General features: G+C 40.4%; 1 protein-coding gene across 1 annotated transcript in view; it reads left to right on the top strand.

The window, feature by feature from the left end:
• Positions 1 to 1,172: 1,172 nt before the first annotated feature.
• pdzrn3b (PDZ domain containing RING finger 3b) overlaps positions 1,173 to 19,527 on the top strand; it is a 155,716-nt gene continuing 137,361 nt past the window's right edge. Inside the window, exons 1-3 of the mRNA XM_062997548.1 lie at positions 1,173 to 1,951; positions 11,548 to 11,634; positions 15,719 to 15,826. Coding sequence (XP_062853618.1) covers positions 1,235 to 1,951; positions 11,548 to 11,634; positions 15,719 to 15,826 — 912 coding nt within the window. The 5' untranslated portion in view covers positions 1,173 to 1,234. The remainder of the gene's footprint in view (positions 1,952 to 11,547; positions 11,635 to 15,718; positions 15,827 to 19,527) is intronic.

The raw sequence follows: 19,527 nt of genomic DNA, 5'->3' as shown, positions 1-19,527 counted from the left end.
CAGATGACGTAAGATGTTAATTATTTCTGTTCTGTTCATCGGTTCTGTTCAGGTTTCTCTGAACCTTGGTGTTCTGTAGAGAACCGACGCACGTTTCCACCAGTTTTTGTGAACCAAGCAGCGTCATCATCGGTGGGCGTTACTTAACCAAAGTTAAGAGCAGTAATATCATGGCGGAGCGTGTAGATTATGTGCGAGCATTTGTGCTGCTGTTACAGATGTTTGTTTTTATGTAAAAAGCATCAATCTGACAATCGGTGATAAGAAGACGTGACGTGTTTGTCTCAGTTGTTGTTTTATTTAGTTCATTAACGTGAGAAGCGTTTTGTGCTTCGGTTTCACCGCGACTCTCGGCGCAAATAGCCGATTTGCTCAGCGCTCGACTTAAGTGGTGAAACATCATTAAAGTTCCACAACACGAACAAACATCTGTGTGAAATAAACATCAAATCTACTCTAAAATACAACATGTATCTGTGTTTAGCTGGATTTACACGTGTGGTGTTTATGCAGCTCGGGGAGTTGAAAAAGCTTCACGCTTTATTTTTCACGCTAAGCATTTTCCGTTCTGTCCGGGTCACTTTTACCACATCATATCACACAATTCACCTTTTTAAAGGCGCTTTGAAAATATCAGCGGCAAACTGGCCCAAAATGTAATCAGGTGAACTTTAAAAGATAAAAATGCAGCATTAAGCTCCATACGAGACCCCAGCTGACGACGGCATTGTTGTTGTCGCTATGCTGTACAACATGACGCGCCCACAGGTTACGTCACGGTTTGGGCTGAAAAACCAAGTATTCTGTGGTGCCAGATTGGCCCGCTAGTTCGCTGTCTGGAACCTCTTTTTTCCAGTGGAAACACGCGGAACCGGTTCAAAGTCAAGTTCGGGAACCGGAACGGGCTCCGTGCCGCGTTGGTGGAAAAGAGGTATGAGAGATTTGGCAGGAGCCGCCACTGGTTAGATGGCTTCACTGACCAATCAAAGCCTTCCCGAGTAGGCAGGTCCTGCCACGCTGGAGTCAGTGCGCATGTATTCCAGGCTTTACGGCGGCGCATTTTTTGCACACTCCCCCTCCTCAGGAAGTTTCAGCAATTAGTTAGTTCAGTGAGAAGCAGCTCGGAGTCTGTGTGTACCTGGTCTCTCTCTCCCGATGCCGAATTCCGCAACTCTGCGCTGATTTTACGGCGCTTTTCTCAACTTCCCTGGACTTGAACATTTAAAACCTCAGCATGGGCTTTGAGTTGGATCGTTTCAGCGGTGCGGTGGACCCGGACCTGAAGTGCAACCTGTGCCACAAAGTGCTGGAAGAGCCACTCACTACGCCGTGCGGGCATGTCTTTTGTGCCGCTTGCGTGTTGCCCTGGGTGGCGCAGCAGCGCAGCTGTCCGGCGCAGTGCCGCCGGCGCGTGTCTGCCCAGGAGTTGCACCACGTGCCGCCGCTCAAGAGCCTCGTGTTAAAGCTGGACATTCGGTGCGAGCACCAGGAGCGGGGCTGTCGCCAGATCGTCAAACTGCAACAACTCTCCGAGCACTCGGAGCAGTGCGACTTCGCCCCGGCGCGCTGCCGAAACACGGGCTGCAGCCAGGTGCTCAATCTGAAGGACGTGCAGGCGCACATGCGCGACTCCTGCGAGTACCGGGCAGCCGGGGTGTGCGAGCAGGGCTGCGGGCTGCCTCTCACCCACCGGGAGCGCTACACGGACGGGCACTGCTGCGTGCGCTCCCTCAAGGCGCACAGCGGTGCGCTGCAAGCCAAAGTGCTGAACCTGGAGAAGGAGTGCAAAAAACAAGCCATGCGCGCAAGCAAAAGGGAGAAATCCCTACTGGCGCAACTTTCTGCCGTCCACAACGAGCTGCAAATAACTGCTCTCCGCTATCAGAAAAAGTTCACCGAGTACAGTGCGCGCATCGACTCGCTCAACAAGAGCCTCGCTCCACCCGTCAAGGTAACAGCCAAGTATTCCACATAGTCTTGCCGCAATCTAGCCTTTTAAATGGGACTCTTCTTTTTAGAACGTCTGTGTAAAACCCCTGTTACCTCAAGCTGGTTAAGATGGTTGATCAGTTAGATTTCATAGTGAAAAATGGGTCCTCTGAATCTGCTGATGCATGCTCAATAATCCAGGTACACAAATCCACAAAGTTGAATCAGTTCATCTGGACACAAGTTTGTTGTAGAGATACGTTTCACCACTCAATCCAAGAGACTTCTTCAGTCTGAAGAACAACAAACAAACTTGTGTCCAGGTGAACTGATTCAACTGAAGTTTCAATGGTCCTAAACTTCTGAAAACTTGTTTTTGGTGCCACCCTGAAATTCATTTATTTATTAATTCATTCATTAAAAACACAGACACACCTAGGGCAATTTTCAGTAGCTCCAGTTAACCTGACTGCATGTTTTCGGACTATTGGAGGAAACCAGTACACCCAGACAAAACCCATGCAGACACTGGGAGAACATTTTCCATTTTAAATAGCTCCTCTGTTTGGGACTCTGGTTTTTTTTTAGAACGTCTGTGTAAAAACCCCTGTTACCTCAAGCTGGTTAAGATGGTTCATCAGTTAGATTTCATAGTGGATTGTGTCAGTGGATTGAGTGGCGAAACGTATCTCTACAACAAACTTGTGTCCAGATGAACTGATTCAACTTTGTGGAGTCCTCTGAAGTTCCAATGGTCCTAAACTTTTGAAAACTGGTTTTTGGTGCAACACTAAAATTCATTCATTCATTAAAAACACAGACACACACACACACCTAGGGCAATTTTTAGTAGCTCCAGTTAACCTGACTGCATGTTTTTGGACTATGGGAGGAAACCAGAACACCCAGACAAAACCCACGCAGACACTGGGAGAACATTTTCCATTTTAAATGGCTCCTCTGTTTGGGACTGTGTGTAAAAACCTTTGGTGCTTTGATTGTCCCTCTTGGGGTACTTTTTAAACTTCCATGTAGAAACAAACTCCAGCTAAAAACAGTCTGAGCAGCTCAAGCTGTTTAAGACACTTTATCAGATAGATTATCAGCCTATTGACCAACATCTGGTATGTTTCTATTTTAAATGGCCTGTTTACCTGGTCTACTTATTTACAGTCGTCAATCTAGATAGAATTTTACTGTTTAATAATGAGTTAGCTGGACTATTTTGATTGGTCTACGTTAATAGCTTAGCAAGAAAGACAAAAGCATAAATGAGGTCCTAAACTTTTTAAAACTTGTTTTTGGTGCCACCCTGAAATTCATTTATTTATTAATTCATTCATTAAAAACACAGACACACACACAGGGCAATTTTCAGTAACTCCAGTTAAGCTGTTTATTTGTTTATTAGGATTTTAACGTCATGTTTTACACTCTTTGGTTACATTCATGACAGACACACGGTAGTTACTCGTTACACAAGATTCATCACTTCTCAAGGTTATATCGAACACAGTCATGGTCAATTTTGTATCGCCAATTCACCTCACTTGCATGTCTTTGGACTGTGGGAGGAAACCGGAGCACCCGGAGTAAACCCACGCAGACACGGGGAGAACATGCAAACTCCACACAGAAAGGACCCGGACCGCCCCACCTGGGGTTCGAACCCAGGACCTTCTTGCTGTGAGGCGACAGTGCTACCCACTTAGCCACCGTGCCGCCCCCAGTTAACCTGACTGCATGTTTTTGGACTATGGGAGAAAACCAGAACACCCAGACAAAACCCACGCAGACACTGGGAGAACATTTTCCATTTTAAATGGCTCCTCTGTTTGGGACTCTGTTGGGACTGTAAAAACCTTTGGTGCTTTGGTTGTTCCTCTTGGGGTACTTTTTAAACTTCCATGTAGAAACTCCAGCTAAAAACAGTCTGAGCAGCTCAAAGTGTTTAAGACGTTTTATCAGATAGATTATCAGCCTATTGACCAACATCTGGTATGTTTCTACCTGTTTACCTGGTCTACTTATTTACAGTCGTCAGTCTAGATAGAATTTTACTGTTTAATAATGAGTTAGCTGGACTATTTTGATTGGTCTAAGTTAATAGCTTAGCATGACAGACAAAAGCATAAATGAGGTGTCATGCCAACACCAGCATCACTATCTTGGATCAGCATAAATCCTTGTCCAGCTGTCACCTTAAGCTTGTTATATTCAGATTTTTCTTACACACTTAGAGGTAAGTTTTAATTATTAAATGCTTCTTCTGTTTGTCCTTTTGAATAATTTTTCAAAAGTTCTATGCAATCACTTACACATTTTGATGTGATGCTTTTATCTAGGCCCTAGATAAGGTAAGCTTGTGATGGTTGTTGGTCCTAGCTGGTTCTAAAAGTGGTTATACTGACCTAAGGATGGTGAGGATGGTTAACCAGCTAGAACATCAGCTTGTTGACCAGCATGTGGTATGCTTTTATTTCAGTTTGATTGTTTGACTGGTTAACCAGCTTATGATGGTTCACTTAGTTGGTTCTTGCCTTTGCTTTTATTAGTTTTGCTGGTCCACGTTTGTTGTTTATCTGGTCAAGCCACATAAATAGAACAACTAGCTTTCAGAGCTGGATGGGTGACCAACTTGACCTTGGTGGCTGCCTGCCACAACCAGCTTTTAAGCAAGACCCAAAGGCTTGGGCTAGTTTGCCAGTAAGATGGTATTTTAATGGGGAACTCTTAAAATGTCTTGTAGAACTCTGGAGGTTTTCTGTTCAGCACTATAAATTGGTAATTATATAGTGCAAAAAAGGCCAATTCAGTACTTACGCCCTCTTCCTTCACAGTGATATGCCTTTGTAATGTGTGCTACATGTAATTTTGCATTGTCTTGTTGACGTCCTTAAAATATCTTGTCTTGAAGGCAGCATGTGTTGTAAAATCTCAATGTAGTTTTCAACATTAATGCTGCCATCACAGAAGTGTAAATTACCTTCACCAAGGGCACTGACACATCCCCATACCATGACAGACCCTGGTGTTTGGAATTGTTGCTGATAACAGTCTGAATGATCCTTATTGTCCAGAGTTTTTTGCACAGTCAAGTTTTAAGTGGTATTAGTAAAAGTGACTTACAAATGCTTGGAGTTTCTCCTGATTTATTGAATTATTTAATGATATTATAGACTGTAGAGAGGGAGAAATATGCAAATATCTTCCAAATTTCTTTGAGGAACATTGTTTTTAAACATTTTTAATAATATTCTCGAGGATTTGTTGGAAAAACTGGAGATCCTCTGCCCATCGTTGCTTCTCGAAGACTCAGCCTGTCATGGCTACTTTACTCTTTCAAAGGGCAATCTTAATTTTCTAGACTGTTTACCCTCCAAACTCTCCTTGTTAACCCTTTCCTTGCTGTTCTTAGAACCATTTACAGTCCAGAGAGTTTATTGTGAACTCTATGAACCCTCCCAGAATTATTAACTGTCTAAATAATGGAAAATCACAATTTTATGTGAGTATAACAATTACACAGAGAGCCATCCTGGACTCATTAACCTTTTAGGACCCATGAGAACAGTTTAACACATTAAACCATGAAAAGAATTCTTAAGGAAAAAACTTTTGTACACTTGTTAGCCACCCAGATCATCTCTGAGAAACCTTGTTTCAAAAAGTATTCCGAAGTACCCTTTAAACCAACAAGCCGGTCAAACACATCAAACCCCAGGTATAAACATTAGCGTGTAAAGGAGCTTTGTAGCAGTTGCTGAGGTTATAAACCAACTAGATTGACAGATTTTCATTGTCCAACAACTGGTTTGATGTTCAGTCTATCAGACACGAAACTGTTGATTTTGAGCTCACTTTTAAGCTTCAGTTTTTAACATGCAGTCTGAACATCTCTTCCACTAAGGGCTTGGGACTGGGAGGGCGACTTATTGTTCAAACTCATGTATTCTACATTGACTATATTTATTTACACAAAACCATTGAATAACCCTGAGAAACTGGTGTCAGTGGACAAAGAGGGGATTTCTTCTCCTTGTCCAGCCTTGAGTCATGTCTGTCAGCTGCAGTATTTAGCCAGCTGGTAGACTTGGAGGGGGAAGGGGAGGGAATAGGGAGGGAATGTTTATGAATAAATATGATGCCTCCACAACCAGAGTGAATAAGCTCCTCTGCTAACCTTTTGGAGTAAAAACAGTCAAGTGGGGATTAACACACTACAGCCTCATTGGTATTAACATGTGTTTTTACATGTTAATAGAACCATAGGTTTGGTAATGATGAAATTTGATTTCCAAAAAGAATCATAATGCCTTCAGTAAAGTTAAATCAATTACAGGTCTTAAAAACCCGCTACATGAATTTTAACTGCAAATTCATGTTATTTACTGTTTATTGATTGTGTGAAGCAGAGCCATTACAAGGATATCATATTTGGGTGGGCATCTGAATTATTTGGGTGGGGAACAAATATGTAAACAAGGGCGTAGTTCAAATTTGAAAAAGGGGGGCAAAAAGAATCATAACTTAGGGGGTCCAGAACCACCTATCCATGGTGGAAGGTTTACCAAGCCAACTAAATAAAACTAATCATGTGAGCGTTCTGTAAAATGATTTTATACCTACCCAACACATCAACTTTACTGACTAGTAGCAAGTCATCTATAGCTAGCGCTGGAGCTGGTTAATCAATAAACCAGTGCCCGCCAAGTAAGATGGTATTAAGAAAATGCATCTTAAAAAATCTGCAACCTCAACTGTGGAACTTAACAAGAACTTTACTGAGCACGGTGGCTCAGTGGGTAGCACTGTCGCCTCACAGCAAGAAAGTCCTGGGTTCGATACCCATGTGGGACGGTCCAGCCACTTCGGTCAAGCTGGTCAGCTAAATTGTGAACATAATTATGAACATAATCATTAAACTAAAATGCAAGTTTACCATATGATGGTCAAGCGGCATGGTGGGTTAGTGGGTAGCACTGTCGCCTCACAGCAAGAAGGTCCTGGGTTCGATCCCCAAGTGGGGCGGTTCGGGTCCATTCTGTGTGGAGTTTGCATGTTCTTCCCGTGTCTGCGTGGGTTTCCTCCGGGAGCTCAGTTTTCTTCCCACAGTCCAAAAACATGCAAGTGAGGTGAATTGGAGATACAAAATTGTCCATGACTGTGTTTCTTGTGTAACGAGTAACTACAGTTTCTGTCATGAATGTAACCAAAGTGTAAAACATGACGTCAAAATCCTAATAAACAAACAAAAAAGACTACTAACTTATAGGAATCAAAGAAATAAATTACTAAAATTAGTTTTATCTGGATTGCTGAGAGCAGCTTGCTACAAACCTAACCAAGTTTACCTAACCAAGTTGGTACCGCATGGGTAAATATGCATTGTCTTTTGGTGATCAAGGTTGCCAAGTCCAGCAAAAATATCTATCCCAAATTCTGGTTAAAACCCATGTTTCAAGAGCTGAAACTAGCTCAAAATAAAGGGTGTCACAAACCTATAAATGGCAAAAGAACTATCAGTGTACTACTCTTAAATTACGGCTCCCAGGTAAGACAGTTATCACTAAGGGGACTAAATTTGACTTGTACTCACTATTTTCTGTTCTTTCCTCTCCTGTACTCTTTTCTCCCCTTCAGTCTTCTTTGCCTGTTTACAATTTAGTCTTTCCATACCCTTATGATTTCTGATTAAAATTTCAGGTACATGAAGAATTGTTTTAAACATTTGGACAGTCTTTGCATCTGCTTTCTTTTGTCACTTAAACAAACAACAAAGTTTTAACTGTTTGCTGTTTTCTGTTCTGTCTTCTTCTGTCATGACTTGTCAGGACTCCTTTTCAAACTCATTGTTTTGCTGCCTTGTTGTTCAGCTTCATTTTGATTTGAGTTTTGATTAAGAACTATTTAGTCTTAGAGCTTTTCTTTTCTTTGAAACATTTGTGCTATCTTCCGTGTCTTCCTCAGCAAGTGCTTTTATTTTGTACTTATTTTCATTTTGTACGGCCACACTAAATTTTGAAAGTATCCTTTGAACACCCAGAACTGCATTTTCAAACTAGCCCAGTTTGTTGGGAAAACTGCAGATCTAGCAACTTTGTTGGTTAAAATGTGAAACTGGAGCACTGACAAAGCACACACACATTCAAAACAGACAATAAACAGCCAAGAAACCTACGAACGCTCAAAGAATACATACAACAGAGATTTTTTCAGAGTTTTGATTGGATTGGCAGCTTTTCTGAATTGCCCCTAGGTGTGACTGAATGATGTTCTGTCTTAAGTGCTCATGTAGTGCACTTTTCAAGTTTGTTGTTGACACTTATTTAAAATGGTGCCAATCACTTACAGTATGTGGTCTTCACTACCCAATGATTAATTTCAGACCCAGTGATGAGCAACACTCAATAAGAAATGATAAACTGGAAATAAGCATATGGAATAGAAACCCACAACCCTCTTCTTCTTCTTCTTTTGACTGCCCCTGTTAGGGGTCGCTACAGCGAATCATACGTCTCTATCTTGCCCTGTCCTGAGCATCTTCCTCTGTCACCTCAACCACCTCATGTCCTCCGTCATCACATCCATAAGCCTTTTTTTTGGCCTTCCTTTCTTCTTCCTGCCTTGGATTGCCATACTCAGCACCCTTTTTCTGATATACCTCTCATTTCTCCTCTGCACATGCCCAAACCATCTCCATCTCTCCTCCCTTACTTTGTCTCCTGTATCTTTACATCCTGTATTTTTATCTATATTTGTCATGAAATATAAGAAACACAAATCTCTAAACTCAGAGATAGCTCAGTGGTTAAGGTACTGGACTAGTAATCAGATGGTTGCCGGTTCAAACCCCACCATTGCCAAGTTGCCACTGTTGGGCCCCTGAGCAAGGTCCTTAACCCTCAACTGCTCAAAATCATGTTGAGTCATAATTGTAAGTCGCTTTGGATAAAAGCGTCTGCTAAATGCCGAAAATGTAAATGTAAACTGTCATAAATAGCATGTTAAATTATATCTTTATTATTGGTTACATCCTTGATTTTTATTATTTTTTGCCATTGTTTACTCAAGATTTCAAAGTGCAGCCAGGATTAAGCAGTGGGAATTAGGGCAGCAATAGTTCAGTGATTAGGGTATTGGATTGTTTATCAGAAGGTTGATGGTTTAAGTCTTACCAGTACCACCCTTGTTGGCCTCAGTTGTCTGTATTTTAACTATTAATTGTCACTTGTGATAATGAATTTGCCAATTGCTTTAAATGTAAATGTAATAAACAGTCAGTCTGTCATGCTATCTGCGTTATTTTATTCATCCCACATGTATAAGTATCACCTTCAGTTTCACCTAAACGACAGTGTTGTAGCACCTACTCTGATCTTTGAGATTAAGTCTTTGTGAAAGTTGACTATGATTTGTGTTATATGCCACACCTATATTTTTTTTTTCTCAGACATGTCCCTCTGTAATACCAACCCTGTATAATAAAAAACGCAAGCAAAGCAGATCTCTAATATTTTAGAACAGTCTTACCATTTGATTTAGTTCTTGTCATGTTTTAATGCAGTGGTTTTGCATCCCATTTTCACTTTGTTAGCTGCTTATATATATACACTGCTTGTTTTTTTATGACCAAAGGTTCTTATTTTTTAACATCGAATTATTCCAACTGTATTGTCTTATTAGTGATTAACAGATACTTACAGCATTTTCTACACTTTTACCACTTGAACAAATATTCCTACTAATGCTACAGCAGTTTATGTCTTGCATTAGTTATTTATTTTTACTGCATTTTAAGTGTGTTTTTAAAATGTTTTTTAAAGCTTTCCATGTCCATAGTGAGTCCATAGTCCATAGTTTTTTAATTTGATTTTATTTTCGTGTTCCTACTACCGCTTTATCCTTGTCACGGTTGTGTTGGGGCCGGATTCCTCAGAATCATTGGGTGCAGTGCACTAACACACCCAGGACCTTGGCCACCTTAAAGACATGGACAATCATGTCTCTATGTACACGCCCGATAGTGGCACCACTGGAAATCTGAACCCTGGATTCCAGTAGTAGTGGGCTAACATAATTTACCTCTATGCCACCCAAGTGCTTATCTGGTCCTTTTTTTCTTAGCCATGCAGACTTATATACTCGATAAATAAAGACAGACATTAATTACTGCATCCACTGGACTCTGTTAGACTGGCATTGGTGTATCCTGGTTGTAAGTCTAGTTTCACTGGAATATGCTCTAGACCCTGACCAGAATAACCAGCTCAGAGTCACCAAATAGAAATGAATGTGTGTCCTTATTCCTGAAGCAACCCTTAAGCCACACGATCATGTTGTTTTGACAAATGAAATCCATTCATGAAAAGTCATTTCCCCAATAAAGCACCATCTTCTCATTTTAGCACTCATTAAATTATGGGACTTGGGCATCTGTTTAGGCCTTTTCATTCCACACTGAGAGACCTGCACTGCCTGCAGTCAGCTTTAAAAGGCTGGCACTGTACATGTCATTAAAATCTCTGTTATATTTAGGAGCAGGATCATATGGTGCAGCTAACTGACAGCTGACTGCCCATGACTGCCACCCTTATTGAAAGAGGGATTATTCTTAAGTCTGGGCTCATAACCCCTGTTGTCGTATTTAGTTGAAAGATCTATTGGCTCTGTTTATTAATATACGCAGAGAATTGGGAAATATTTGGTTTAAATCCTAAAAGCTCCTGGTCACTTGGCAGCTCTTTTGCCCATGACCTTTAAAGCCCTAGACAACAGTCTCAGTTTGTAATGCATTGTTTGCCATTTAGTTCATACAAATTGTGTGCTCTTATGACGCAAAGACATACGCCTTGTTCAGACATGTTTGTTGATTATTTTTTAAATTAAGTTAAATGAATTTCTTGATCTTAAGAAACATGTATGTTTCTTTTAGAAGACAAAGGCCTTTATTGTCATATACACCGATCAGCCATAACATTAAAACCACCTCCTTGTTTCTACACACATTGTCCATTTTATCAGCTCCACTTACCATATAGAAACACTTTGTAGTTCTACAATTACTGACTGTAGTCCATCTGTTTCTCTGCATGCTTTTTTAGCTCTTTTCACCTTGTTCTTCAATAGTCAGAACTCTCCCAGGACCACTACAGAGTAGGTATTATTTGGGTGGTGGATCATTCTCAGCACTGCAGTGACACTGACATGGTGGTGGTGTGTTAGTGTGTGTTGTGCTGGTATGAGTGGATCAGACACAGCAGCGCTCACTGTCACTGCTGGACTGAGAATAGTCCACCAACCAAAATATCCAGCCAACACCGCCCCGTAGGCAGTGTCTTGTGACCACTGATGAAGGTCTCAAATATGACCAACTCAAACAGCAGCAATAGATGAGAGATCATCTCTGACTTTACATATACAAGGTGGACCAACTGTATTGAAATTATAATTTGTATTTTTTTAAGATCCTTGTGTAAAAAATCGAACATCTTATCTTGTTAGTTCACCAAGTAAAACAACTCAGTCCAACAACAACACAATAATGAATGTTTCTTTTCAAAATGTGTATTAATCAGCATGCATAGGATTTACTTTTTTTGTTTGTCTTCTGTTTAGGGTGGTGAGAGCAAAAGTGTCCTAGTTGTGCTCTACAGGGAATCTGGATCTTTGGGATTTAACATTGTTGGAGGAAGACCATGTGCGGTATGTATTGTGCAGATTTGCACTTTCATACACTTGGTCATAACTGGTAAATTTGTATTCAGTGGCCTATTAAAAATGATCAAAATGCCATATTTTCCAAGCTAACACCAGTCCGTGTTTCCTAGTTGGTCATGTTATAATACCGACATTCTTCAATTAGACTAGCTCTTATTTTATCACATGACCATGTGATTTAACATGTTTTTTTCCCTTTTTGTTTTGGTATCCGTATAAACTTTTGAACTTCATAGTTCAAAATATACCCAGTATCCAGAAAGCTATATGTGATCATGTAAACCTTAATCTAACTTGCATAAAAATGATACATAACTTATATATAACTTGTATGACATAATTATTATAAAAGTATCCATATTAATAGTTACTGTTAATGCCTGTACTTAAATATTCTAAACAAACAGACACAAAATGGTAAAAACGTAGTAACACAACAACTTTATTAGCAAATAATCAGCTAGCTAGACTGTTGGTTTGCAGCATAACTATTTCATCATGCACTCAGGTGGCACAAACATCTATTATGTTAGGTATTGTAATAAACCTTATAAATCGTGGCAGCATGGTGGCTCGGTGGGTAGCACTGTCGTCTCACAGCAAGAAGGTCCTGGCTTTGATTCATAGGTGGAGCGGTCCGGGACCTTTCTGTGTGGAGTTTGCATGTTCTCCCCGTTTCTGCGTAAGTTTTCTCCGGGAGCTCTGGTTTCCTCCCACAGTCCAAAGACTTGCAAGTGAGGTGAATTGGAGATACAAAATTGTCCATGACTGTGTTTGACATTAAACTTGTGAACTGATGAATCTTGTATAACCAGTAATTACCTGTCCTGTCATGAATGTAACCAAAGTGTGTAAAACATGACATTAAAATCCTAATAAATATAATACATAATAAAAATAAGTGCACTGCTACAGTGCTGTTTCAGTTTAATTCCAGAGCTGTTCAGTGAGGCTGAGGTCAGGGCTCCTTAACCCAAGCTTTTCCTCATGTCTTAATAGACCTTGAATTGTGCACAGGGACACAGTCATGCTGGAACAGGAATCGACCCTTCCTCAACTGTTGCTGCAAAGTTGGAAGCATATTATTTTCTTTATATAATTAATTGCACCTGTTAGCAGTTGTTGTGGCTAAAACACATAAATTCAAAAATAAAAGGGGGTTTCCTAATATTTTTGCCCATATAGTGTACAAAAATTTTGTAATTTCAGATTTTAAAGTGCTGGAGTTAAACTGAACTCCTCCAGCAGTTTGGTGCGCCTGTGATTTATTTTAATAGCAAAAGTTTTAAGCCTCTTTTCACACTTAAAACTGGTGTAAATAGTGGTTTATTTGTACTGTAAATGTAACAGCTTTGTGTTATTCACACATGCATGATTCACATGTTACACATGCACATGAACAACCTGCTACACACAGTAGGATGTATTACAACCCCACATCAGAAATAATTTAACAAATAAAGCATTACTATATAAGTTGCAAGTGATTCATTACATAATGTAATAAAATATTGGGATATCAACAGAAAGCTATGTCTGTGTTGTCAAAAACACACAAATTAAATCTGGTAGGGTTAAGAACACTCCTCCCCTGTAGTCAGAAGTGTAGCTAAACCAGGACAAAACAATAAAGTACATGTAGTAGAAGATGTATATTATTACTTTACACAGTCACATTATTATGACCACTTCCTACTTTTGACGGTGGCAGCATGTAGCTCATGAAGGAAGTCATGTTTTGTGAGCTGGCTTGGTGGGTATATAAGGTGTGTGATAGGCTGTCTACACATATATCCCTCATTGCTGTCATGGGTAAAAGTGCCATGGGTAAAATGGTCTTCCCTGGGGCGGATGGGATCTTCCAGCAAGACAATGCGACATGCCACATGGCTAGAAATGTCCGACATTGGTTGGAAGAGCATGACCAAGACTTCCAAGTACTACCCTGGCCCCCTACTTCCCCAGACTTGAACTCAATTGAGCATCTGTTGGACCACCTCGATCGTCGTGTTTGCTCTATGGATCTCCTTCCCAGGCAATGTACTTTGTGTACTTGGAAGCCCTTGTCAAAGGTAATTTACACGTATGTGATGGCAGCATTAATGCAGAAAAGTACATTGAGTACATTGAGACTTGAACCCAGTTGAGCATCTGTGGGACCACCTCGATCGTCGTGTTCAATCTATGGATCCAACCCCAGCCCAGGCTTGTCTTGCCCTGCTAAACCATCTGCTTAAAGACTTTTATCAGTTTGAATTCCATATAACAGGATGCAGTGTCCTCAAGTAAACAAGTGTGTTGTTTTTGTTTTTGTTGTAGCGATGAGTGGGGGGGGGGGGGGGGGGGGGCGAAAAGGAAGTCTTTAGAGTAATTCGTTACAGCATTCACAGCTTGACTTCCTGTGGTTTCTCAAGTTTTCTATTAAAAATTACTGAGCAATGTTGCACGACTTGGCATGCAGTGGGTATATATTTAAGGCCCATACTATCAGTTTGTAGGTACTGAATGTCCTTGGAAGTAAGTGTTTGAAGTAATGTTTTTTGGGGGGAATTTCACATTAGCAAAATACAGGAGTAAGTAATTTATGAGCACCTGCAGGCACTTGCGTGGTATTTTAGGGACTTAAGAACCCAGCAGTAAGTGACTAGGTTAACTAGAGTAGGTTGATTGTTAGCATTATAGAGAACTCCAGGCTACGTCTGACTTTCATGTGATGTGGGTTTCTAGTGCGGCATCTGACAATCTCAGAAGTCCAAATTTTTGGCTTGCAACTAAGAAAAACAACAAATAAGATAGTGTTAGGTCAACTAGGAAATTATGATGTCATATTAACTTTGCTCACACTGTCAACCTTAATAAAGTAGCTTTTATTTGCTTTTTAATCAGTCACTTAACCCTGCTAATGTTTAAAAAGTCTTTCTGGGACTGGAAACATTTACAAAACAAGTCTTTGTTTGTTTTATTATGTGCTGCATTAAAAAAAACTCCACCCCAAGCCATTTCTTCACATATAGTTGTCAATGTGGGATTTGTTTTTTAGGAACATTATTGAGTAAATAAGGTCCAAAGACCTAGACACTCCTACCTAGTTGGTCCACCTTGTAGATGTAAAGTCAGAGATGATTGCATCTATTGCTGCTTTTTAAGTTGGTCATCTTAGATGTTGGGTGGATATATTTTTGGTTGGTGGACTATTCTCAGTTCAGCAGTGACAGTGAGGTGTTTAAAAACTCCATCAGCATTTCTGTGTCTTATCCACTCATACCAGCACAACACACACTAACACACCACCACCATGTCAGTGTCACTGCAGTGCTGAGACTGATCCACCACCCAAATAATACCTACTTTGTAGTGGTCCTGGGAGAGTCCTGACCATTGAAAAACAGCATGAAAGGATGCTAACAAAGAACGAAGAAAACAGATGGACTACAGTCAGTAATTGTAGAACTACAAAGTGCTTCTATATGGTAAGTGGAGCTGATGAAATGGACAGTGAGTGTAGAAACAAGGATGTGGTTTTAATATTATGGCTGATCAGTGTATACACATGTAATACAGTAAAGAATAGTAAAGAGTCATGGAGAAGAACTGTGTAGTAATGAAATTCTTTTTTTTCGCATATCCCAGCTTGTCTGGAAGCTGGGGTCAGAGCGCAGGGTCAGCCATTGTACGGCGCAGAGAGGGTTAAGGGCCTTACTCAAGGACCCAACAGTGGCTGCATAGCAGAGCTTAAGATTCAAACTCTTAACCTTTCAATTGACAACCCAAAGCTCTACCCACTAGACTACCACTGTCTCTCAGTGATACATACATATTATTACAAGTACATACATTGGTATTATGTATTTGTATGCATGTCTGAGTAAAAAATATAGTATAAAACTATTATTTACAGAACAGAATGTATAATGCAATATTAGTGCTTGAGTAGCCCAAGGTGGGGAAGCTATTTACTTTATTGTGACCACAAATCTAAGCCATGTGTCTTTGTTAGACACGACACTGTATGCAGATCTAATTTATTACTGTGGATGTGTCTAAGGCTTATTTGCTCTCTCATTTTCAGGAAAATGAAGATGGGATGTCAAATGAAGGCATTTTTGTATCAAAGATTGTGGAGAATGGAGCTGCTGATAAAGAAGGAGGTCTACAGATTCATGATAGAATAATGGAGGTATGTCTGGCGGTATTGTTCTTGTTTGTTTGGTGTATGGCAATGAACAAAAAGAACATAGTTTTACTGATGCAACACACAAAACAACATTGATAGTGCCTCTTCCTGTAGAAAGTTTTGACCTTTTAAACATAAATAAGAATATTACAAGCCAAAATAAATATTCTAATTGTTGGAAAATGTGTTCTTTCAGTCATTAAATAATAATAAATCAACAATAAATTAAAATCAGTAGTTATACATTATTAGTTCACTACAATAATGCAATATTGTTAGCAGTGACCTTTTCCAATATATGCCTTTTTATTTTTATTGTTTTTTTATTTTTATTTATTATTATTTATTATTTTTTATTTTATTGATATGTACATATCCAAAGGATTTATTTACTCTGTGTGCAGTCTGTTCACGTGCAGTCTGTTTAGTGTCAGACCATTTAGACAGACTATTTATAATTTATCATGTGTCCTGAAAACTTGGATTTACCGCTTTGCCCTCTAATCAAACCCTTGTGTCAAGCTTTACACATTCTCCCCTTAGTAGCGTGGTTGCCAGTTGCGTATTCTGAATGTTTTGCATGGTGCACATTTGGACTAATAATATGATGATGCAGTAGGACTGCAGAATTCAGCATAACACTTGGTTTGTGGTGAAACACATGCTTTGTTGAACTCATGTTTGAGTGCTGAGGGGGTCGAATTCTCCTAAAATTGCAGCACACAACCAGCTTTCTGTACATGATGCAGATGTGCGACATCCGTGGCCTCAACTCCTGTCGCAATTCAAAGATCCAATGTTAATTTGAACAGTCATTTTACCTTCAAAACTTTGTACCCGTTCGGATTGATCATGACCCTGACCAGAATAATGCAGTTAGTAAAAATGCATGATTGTATAATTTAAATGTAACAGATTTGGAAAAAGGTGTATACATGAGAATATGACAGTAGGACTACAGAATTTAACACTTGGTTTGTGGTGAAACATGTGCTGTGTTGAACTCATGTTTGAGTGTTTAGGGGGTTGAATTCTCCTGAAATCGCAGCACACAACCTGCTTTCTGTACATGAATCAGATGTGCGACATCCGTGGCCTCAACTCCTCTACCAATTCAAATATCCATTGGTAGCTGTTAAGTGTTAATTTAAACACTCGTTTTACCTACAAAACTTATCAAACAAATTTGTTAATTAATAATTTGTTAATTAACAAAACAGTGTTGTAAGGACGTGGAGTGAATTCTTGCCCCTGCTCACTACCTTGAAGAAGATTGACATGTTCCTCTTTTGTTCACTTGGGTTGCCTCTCACCTCCTAAATGAGTGCCATTACTCGGATCAGCTACTCTAAATGACTCCTAAATGTGAGTGCATTAGTGGATGGGTGAGTGATGCTTTGTGAAAGATTGGTATTCTGTCCAGAGTGTATTGGCTACTAGGGACAGTGTATTGGCTTCCAGGGACATTGGTAGCCTAGTGGGTAGGGCTTTGGGCTATCAACTGAAAGGTTAAGAGTTCAAATCCCAGCTCTGCCATGCAGCCACTGTTGGGCCCTAGAGCAAGGCCCTTAACCCTTACTGCTCCAGAGGCGCTGTGTAATTGCGAACCCTGTGCTCTGACCCCAGCTTTCAAACAAGTATATGTATGCATATATGACAAATAAAGGCGTTCTACGTTCTGCTATTTTTGCTTTTATACACAGAGTTTCTGGGTAGGCTCCAGACCCGACATGATCCTGATCAGATGTTAGCTCAAAGCCACAAACATAAATAAATGAATATTTATTGTGGATATTGAAAAACCTTACTCTATGCTTGGTTGTGCCTAGTAGAGTAGATAGTTTACTCACTTGTGAACAAATCCGTTCTGGCATCTGACTGCTCAGAAGCCTTGAAACAAAATCTTGTCTGTTAGAAAAGGTCTAGAGGTCACGTTTTAGGGTACATAAAAAGTTGAGGCTACAAAGGTTGCTTTTATAGTTGCATGAAAGTGTTGAACAACGAATGCATTGAGTTCAGATGCAGTGTATTGTGAATGTGTTATTTCATGCCAGACTTTGGTGGCCCAGGGCTCAATAATTGTTTAACCAACTTAATCTAAATATATTTACTCTTGGGCCATTGGTCGACCATAACATTAAAACCACCTCCTTGTTTCTACACTCACTGTCTATTTTATTAGCTCCACTTACCATATAGAAGCACTTTGTAGTTCTACAATTACTGACTGTAGTCCATCTATTTCTCTACATGCTTTTTTAACCTGCTTTCATGCTGTTCTTCACTGGTCAGGACCCCCACAGAACAACCACAGAACCGACCACACAGCAGGTATTATTTAGGTGGTGGATCATTCTCAGCACTGCAGTGACACTGACATGGTGGTGGTGTGTTAGTGTGTGTTGTGCTGGTATGAGTGGATAAGGCACAGCAGCACTGATGGAGTTTTTAAACACCTCACTGTCACTGCTGGACTGAAAATAGTCCACCAATCAAAATATCCAGCCAACAGCGCCCCGTGGGCAGCGTCCTGTGACCACTGATGAAGGTCTAGAAGATAGGTCTAGGTAGGAGTATCTAATAGAGTGGACAGTGAGTGGACACGGTATTTAAAAACTTCAGCAGTGCTGCTGTGTCTGATCCACTCATACCAGCACAACACACACTAACACACCACCACCATGTCAGTGTCACTGCAGTGCTGAGAATGATCCACCACCTAAATAATACCTGCTCTGTGGTGGTCCTCTGGGGTCCTGACCATTGAAGAACAGGGTAAAAGCAGGCTAACAAAGTATGCACAGAAATACAGTCAGTAATTGTAGAACTATAAAGTGCTTCTGTATGGTAATTCAAGCTGATAAAATGGACAGTGAGTGTAGAAACAAGGAGGTGGTTTTAATGTTATGGCTGATTGGTGTATATTACTGCTTTTTTTTTTTTATGTTTTCCTTTAAAGATGTGCCAGTGATTTGCATATGTCAGTAATTTACACAGATGAGACAAAATATTAGGACCACCCACTTAATATGCTGTCAAAAACCTTTCTGACCCACCAGGGCAGACACTTCACAAAGTATCTGAATCCTGAGTCCTGTGGTATCTTTTACATCATACATATTACGTTTTTGGCATTTAGCAGATGCCTTTATCCAAAGTGACTTACATTACAGTACACAGTCTGAGCAATTGAGGGTTAAAGGCCTTTCTCAAGGGCCCAACAGCAGCAGCCTGGCAGTGGTGGGGCTAGAACCAGCAACCTTCGGATTACTAGTCCGGTACCTTAATCACTAGGCTACAGCTTGCCCAAAGAGGCAAGGAGCAGGACATTATCAGCAGGTCCTTAATCTTCTGTATAGTGTGATCTTGATGGCCCTACAGCTCAACCTGGTTCTGTCTCTTCCACAGTAGACAATGCACACATGCCCATCACTGGTCAGAATTTGTCTGCTCCAATGTCCAGTTGTAATGCCTGCATGCACATTGTAGGTGCTTTTAACTGTAGACAGGAGTTAGCATGCACACTTTGCACCGACCTGCGACAACTCAGTCCCATATGGAGAGGGGTTGCATTATCTGCAATTTGAGCCACAGTAGCCCTTCTGTCCATACCAGATGTCATAGTCTTCATGTTCTCTGTAATCTACGAGTCCTGGCCACCCAACAACTTGTCAGCAGTTTGTGGCTTGTCCCTCCTTGGACCA

This window comes from Trichomycterus rosablanca, chromosome 6, assembly GCF_030014385.1.
Source record: "Trichomycterus rosablanca isolate fTriRos1 chromosome 6, fTriRos1.hap1, whole genome shotgun sequence".
Classification (NCBI taxonomy): domain Eukaryota; kingdom Metazoa; phylum Chordata; class Actinopteri; order Siluriformes; family Trichomycteridae; genus Trichomycterus; species Trichomycterus rosablanca.
This window is presented reverse-complemented; position numbering and strand designations above follow the sequence as displayed.